Here is a 6,923-nt window from a genome sequence, read left to right on the forward strand (position 1 = left end):
CCTCCCCAGTGCTGGATTACAGGCGTGCATCACCATGCCTTGCTTTTATGAGTACTTTTTTTTTTTTTTTCGGTCTTTTTTGAAACAGGGTCTCCCTGTAGCCCCAGCTGTCCTGGAACTCACTATGTAGACCAGGCTGGCCTTGAACTCACAGAGATCCTCCTGCCTCTGCCTCCCAAGTGCTGGGACTACAGGCATGCGCCACCACACCCAGCTCAGATGAACTGTCTTTAAATACTGATAGTAAACTGCCAAATGTCTTAGGAGACGCATAGGTAGAAGTTTTGTAACCAGAATTTTTAGGGTATAAGCCTGGCTTCTGGTAGACCCAACAAGCTAAGCTTGGACATTTGTTTCCAGTGCGCTAATTAAAGAGACAGGTGAACAGTAGAGAGGAGACTAACTGAATGTGGCTACAATGGAAAGAGGAAAAATTAAAGGGTCCAGTGACCCCGAGTCCATCTTCAGGGTACCAACATGAGGTTTAAATAGAGAGTACGAGGCATGATAATTAAGCAGTCCCTCTCAAGGTGTGATCACATTGATTATTGTCTCCACTCTGGTCCTGCAAGGTGAACTGAGGAAGTCCTTATTGCTTGTGAGGATAGGATGCTACTCGGGTGATCACTCCTCCTCCCAGGTGTAGCCTCTGCGTCATGGTGACTACCCTCATCTGGGTGGTGGAGGGGTGCTCCATGCTGGGAGGTTTTGCTGTCCTCAGAATCCAAAGCAGCTCAAGATGAAAAGTTAAGGACAAGGACTTGTCTCTGTGCCTTCAGTGAAAATAAAGAAGACAGACCCAAAAGGAAAGCAGAATGCCAGGCATTCACCCTGTTTTAAGTTACCTTGTGGGCCCAGGTGAGCAGTCAATGGTTTGTAACAAAAGCAACTTCTTAGTGCTTGCTTGAGGTTCATTAATAATATAACACATTCCAACATCTGTGAATTATGTAATAAAAACACTAAGTAAAACTAGTCTGCCTTAGGAAAAGGTTCCAGTTTGAATACATTTTGAAAAGAAATGTCATTAATATAATAACCTGCCAGTTAATCCAATAATTAAGGACTAAAATACTGTTTAGAAACTAGAAACACGTTATCAGTGTGTTGGAATGGATTATCAGAAATGACCTGTCCTCTGGCTGAAATGCTTGTTCTTTGCTCCACAGTGAGGCTGGCTGTGCCACTGGCAACTGCTGTCTTAGAAAATAGTGCCACTATGTAGCCTGGCAAGGAACTTTCAACCCTTCTGCCTCCGGTTCCCAAATGTGGGGGTAACAAACTTGTGCTAACATGCCTTGCTTTGTTCTCACTTTAAAAACAAACAAAAATAATTTTTACATTATTGATGGGTACGTGTGTGTGTGTGCGCGCACACACCTGTGTCTGTGCCACAGAGTATGTGTGTAGGTTAGAGGACAACTTGCTGGAGTGTGCTCTCTCCTTTCCCTGTGTGGGTACCACAGATGCAACTGAAGCCATCAGGCTTGGTAAGCACTCTTACCCACTGAGCTACTTTGCTGGCTTCTCATTTTTCAAAACCTTCCCTTTATTATAAGTCACAAATGTACTGTATTCAGAGAGCCACTAATCTGGGGAAGCAGAAAAAAAAAATCCTAGGGATCTCGCTTCCTTTGAGTCACCCCAGTTTACAGATTTTATAACCAATCAGAACCAAGGCAAATAGATCATTCCAAAGTCTGGTAATCTACTTTCGTCACATGGCCAACCTTGCCTCTGAAATTATGGCCTCCAGGTTCACACACACTCAAGGCCATTGACTCTTGCATTCCTCCCAAGTCACCATTTTGGTTACATCTAGGCTGAAGGTTAACTCAGAACATACTGTTAGCAGCGGTGCTGGGCTACTTACAATGTGTATCTGGAGATCTCTTTCTATAATATGAAGTTCAAATGTGCCCACACAATATAGAATGCTGTTTTGTGACAGACTTTTTCTGGGGAGACCAATACACCTGTCTGTTCACCCCAGAAAGGGAACCCACAGCAGACCAAAAAATGACCATACCAATGTTCAACTTGGCGAACCAATGAGTTTTTATGGGAGTTGCTTATAGGAGTATGCAGGGTTACTTACAAGGAGCAGAAATGACTCAAAATGCAGCTGCCCACCCCAACACTGATGACAGAAAGCTCAAAAAAGCTTTGACCCTTGCAGGCAACTCAGTCTCTCTGCAGCTTGGTTGGTCAGAGTCTCCTCCCTCAGAAGTTGTTTACTTCCTTTTATACTGCTAGGGAGGGGCCTTCTAGAATCTTCCAAGTTTCTGTTCTCCCAGGCATGTAACCTTTTCTTTACCTCTTAGACTTCTAGAGCCTCCCTGCCCCCCAAGGAAATGTTTTAATTCAGAGGAAAAAGCTCTGCAGCCAATGCAAAGGTCTTTGTCTGTCTGTCCCGCCTCACCTCTGTCATATTCATTACATCCTGAAAGCCTCATAACAACCCTTTGTGACAGGTAGTAGTAATTCCTCTCATTTTTAAAATGAAGTAGAGCCTGAAAGAGGTCAAGCCAAGTGTTTCCAAACTTACATGATCAGTAACTAAGTGCCCCTTCCAGACTCTATCATTTCAGATACCCAGTGGATATTCCAAAAAATGAAAACAACGGGTTTCGATCCAAAGCCCATACTCCCTCTATCATGCTTTTCAAATACAGCCACAAACGCAGAAAATAGTGAATTACCATTTCTTTCTAGATTTCTCAGTCAAGTCAGAAATAGGTAGGATGAAGCTTTATTTTATATTTTCATCTGGATTATGTCTCCCTGTGGGGATACACGAAGGTCAGAGTCGAAAAGAGAGGGAAGTTACAAAAGATTACAGGACCTCCTTTCACCTCAGTCCCAAAGTGGCATGGCCTTCCTCAGATATTGCTGGAGGGCAGTGTCAAACAGCTATCTCAGAAAAGCCCTGTGGCTAAGATCACAAACTCTGGAGTTCAAAGCCTCACTCTGATTCCTCTGCTTTCAAGCTGTGTGACCTTGAACAATCTCATTTCCACTGTGCCTTATTACTCCCATAAATCAGGATGGAGTACTCTTAGCTTAGGGTTAGTGGGTACCAGAGGTCTGCTAAGCTCAGTGATGCATTCTGAGAAATTTACCTAAATAGGAAGGAACATGTTAGGCCAGATACAAAAGTTAAGGCAAATGGCTATTAAAGGGCTTAAGATAGCCAAGAAATTTTGGGGTATGATCTACATTCCATCACTCCACAGTCAGGTTATTCTGATCAGCCAAGATTAGAGTCTGCAGGATCTTTAACATAGATTTAGCTTCCTCAAAGAACTTCAATTTACAATCTCTTCCTGGATTCCAAGGCTAGGTTGGGACATGTAAAGATTTATGGAAATGGCAAGAAGGAAATAAACCAGCTGCTATGTAATCTAAATTACAGAATAAGACCAGACCCCCAAGTTGGTGGTGTCATGAGTGAACTATGCCAGCTACGTAGATACATTTGTTACCTAGTGTAACTTCCCTAACAGGAATGAAAATATCCTAAAGAAACACATGCCCCTCCCTGCCTTTCGCTCTCAGAATATTGAAACAATGGTGGAATTCCTACAGGAATCTCATGCTGGGAGAAGGAAATGACTTGGGCCCTAGTGCCAGCCAGAGGGATAATTTATTTCCCAGACAGAGATTTCACACACTTCTGACAACTTGTTGGACCACTTTGAAGGACAGACTGGAGCCAGGACAAAGTTCTATGTACCTCTTGCCTTCAATTTGAACCTAAACTTCGTCAGATCCCTAAGACCTACTGGAGGGCACTGGCTGCTTTGTTACTCCTCCTCAGATGACCACATTGAATAAGTCTCCCTTGTCTGCTTTTCACTATTACTTATTACATTGTCTTTTTTTAATGTGTGTGAGTGTTTTGCCTGCATATGTGTACTACATGCATGTAATTGCCAAGGAGACCACAAGAGGTCATCAGAGCCCCTAGAATGGGCATTATAGACAGTTGTTAACCGCTTTGTGGGTTATGGGAACAGAATCTGGGTCCTCTGCAAGAGCAGCCGCTTAACTGCTGAGTCATCTCTCCAGCCCCAATATGACTTTTTATTAGAAGAAATTGAATCCTCAGGAGATAAGTGAATGCTAGAAACCACATGGCTGAAATATGGGAAGGCGGAACTCTGCTCAGATCCAAGGACAGCTAATGCCCCCTGCTCCCTGCTTCCGGTCTTTCAGTGAATCACTTCTACACTGTCCTGGAGATGCTGTGTGCACATCCTTTGCATTCTCTTTCCCAGCTGAACCAGATTATATGGGGTGATTTTTCCCCCTTTGGATTATTGCAGATGAGAGTGCCCCAGAAAAGAAAAGAAAAACAAAAAACAAAAAACAAAACAAACAAATAAAAAACCAAACTAAATTCATTCCTGAGCGGTTTTCTTTCTTATTTCTACTGGAGGTTTTTTTTTTTTTTTTTTTGGTCTTTTTGAGACAGGGTCTCCCTGTAGCCCCAGCTGTCCTGGAACTCACTATGTAGACCAGGCTGGCCTTGAACTCACAGAGATCCGCCTGCCTCTGCCTCCCTCCTGAGTGCTGGTATTAAAGGCATGCACCACCATGCCCAGCTCTACTGGAGTTTTATAGTTCAAAACATTCTCAAATATTGTTTTATTTTCTCTTATTCACTTTTGCACACACATACATATTTGGCCTTGTATAATTTACACAAATCATAGGGTCTAATTTAACAACTTAGCTTATGAGTAATTTTTTCCAATTTTTCATGAGGAAATGAGATAGTTTCATCATTCAAGGAAAATTGATCTAAATATTCCACTGCAAAGAGGACCAGGGATGTGGCTGTTGGCAGAGTTTTGCCTATCGTGCACAGGCTTCTAAATTCAGTCCCCAGCACCAATTAACTCTGGGCACAGTGGCACATGCCAGTAATTTTAGCACTGGAGGTGGAAACAGGAGGATCAGAAGTTCAAGGTATGTATCCTCAGCTACGTACCAGTTTGAGGCCAGCCCGGACTACACCTGATCCTGAAAAAAAAAAAAAAAAACCCACAGGCCACAGGTAAAAGGTACTGGCAGCCTGAAACAGGTGAGTATGTTTAAATGAATGTGAACATTTACTATAAAATCCCCTATTTCAGGGGCTGGAGAGATGGCAGGCAGCTAACAACTGTCTGTAACTCCAGTCCCAGGGGATCCGAACACCACTTCTGACCTCCATGGGCATTGCAGGACACAGGTGCACTCACCTACATGCAGGCAATATATGCATACATAAAAAATAAAAATAAATAAAATATCCCCTATTTCCTCACCCTATTAAAAATCAGTTATCCCAAAGTGTAGACTGTATCGGTGTGAATTTTGCTTTTAATTTTAAAGCATGTTTCTGATTGTGTATGTTTTATACAAAGTGTCTTGTTTCTCCTTGTTTTCTCTGGCTCTAGGAGAGTGCCCACTATCTAGCATGCGTCCTTTGCATTTCTTCCAAGTGGAATAACTGTTTTCAAAGCACACCACAATTGCTTTACTGCCATTGTGCATCTATTTTAGGTTGAAGAATTTGATACCAATCTCACTCATGTGCAACAGTCAGAATTCTACTTGGAGCCAAACATCAAGTACGAATTTCAAGTGAGATGTCAAGAAACAGGTAAAAGGTACTGGCAGCCCTGGAGTTCACCCTTTGTCCACAAAACACCTGAAGCGGGTGAGTATGTTTATATGCATTCTTCACAGCTTTTCTTTTGACTTCTTCTAAGTATTATTTCAGCTTGACATCTACTTAAATTGAACAAAACTATTCTATGGTAGGCAATAACATTTGAATTATCATTTTGCTTTGCTGTTTAAAGCTGACAAGGATTTGTGAAATGGGTCCCAATTGTTCCTGGGCTAAAAACCATTTGGAGATGCTTAAGGTTAACCCATTAACTGTCTTTGCCTCTGCAGTGAGTGTCTGATTCCACAGATAGCTGGGTGGCGGTTCTTACAAACACTCTGGGTGTTGGTGAGGCATATAATTATCTAAGACCTTATTTTGGAAAATATCATTGAATTACAAAAACTATAATAAAAAATCAAATCACATGAATGAACACTGAAATCAGAAACAGTTAAGACACTTAACCATGGAATTTGTTCTTAACAGGATCTAGTTGATCTATCCTAGTCCTAATATTATTAGTTTAATCTTAAATATATTTAATCATGCCATACAATACCAATTCTTAGCTAAGTTGATTTCAATAGAAAAAAAGAATAATAAAGTGAAACAACTATAATTGTCCTGTTATTCCATCATGGCTTGGAGAACCTGATGCTGTCTGCCTTCTATATATAGTTTACATAAAGGGTTTTGTTTTGCTTTTCAGAAATGGACTTAACTATACTCCTGCCATTATTAGCATCTAACATCTTGGAACTGTGATTTATGATTTCAAAAGGAGGGAGACAGACCAGCCAAGAAGTTGGCGCCCCCTGTTGCCCAAATCTTAGAAATACATTATTAAGGGGATCATTTTCAATAACAATGACCAGTGGTGTTTGTTGAATGTTAAAAATTTTTTGTTTGCTTTTAATTTTTTTTATTTAATAACCACATGATTAGGAGAAGCATTTCATTACAGCTTTAACATATTCAGTAACACATTCCAGAGCAAGGTCACATCTCTTTCAACAGCAGCTATAAATTTTTAGGCTCACAGTTGAATTAATACAGTTATACAATATTGAACTCAGTATAAACCCTATAAGACATAAAATTGAATGAGTTTTTACCCTCTAAAGAATATCTCCATTTCATTTTAAAATATGCTGTTTACTACATTTGTAATGCTACTAACACTTAGATGTTTGCACATGTGTCTTTAATCTCTATGTATCTGATTACTTCTAGTCACAGTCAGTTACACTCAGATCCT

General features: G+C 40.9%; 1 protein-coding gene across 1 annotated transcript in view; it reads left to right on the forward strand.

The window, feature by feature from the left end:
• Positions 1-6,923, forward strand: part of Il23r (interleukin 23 receptor) — a 101,402-nt gene that overhangs the window by 50,291 nt on the left and 44,188 nt on the right. Inside the window, exon 7 of the mRNA XM_008844603.3 lies at positions 5,554-5,710. Within this exon, the coding sequence (XP_008842825.1) occupies positions 5,554-5,710 (157 nt within the window). The remainder of the gene's footprint in view (positions 1-5,553; positions 5,711-6,923) is intronic.

This window comes from Nannospalax galili, unplaced genomic scaffold, assembly GCF_000622305.1.
Source record: "Nannospalax galili isolate Female #2095 unplaced genomic scaffold, S.galili_v1.0 scaffold441, whole genome shotgun sequence".
NCBI classification, from domain to species: Eukaryota; Metazoa; Chordata; class Mammalia; order Rodentia; family Spalacidae; genus Nannospalax; species Nannospalax galili.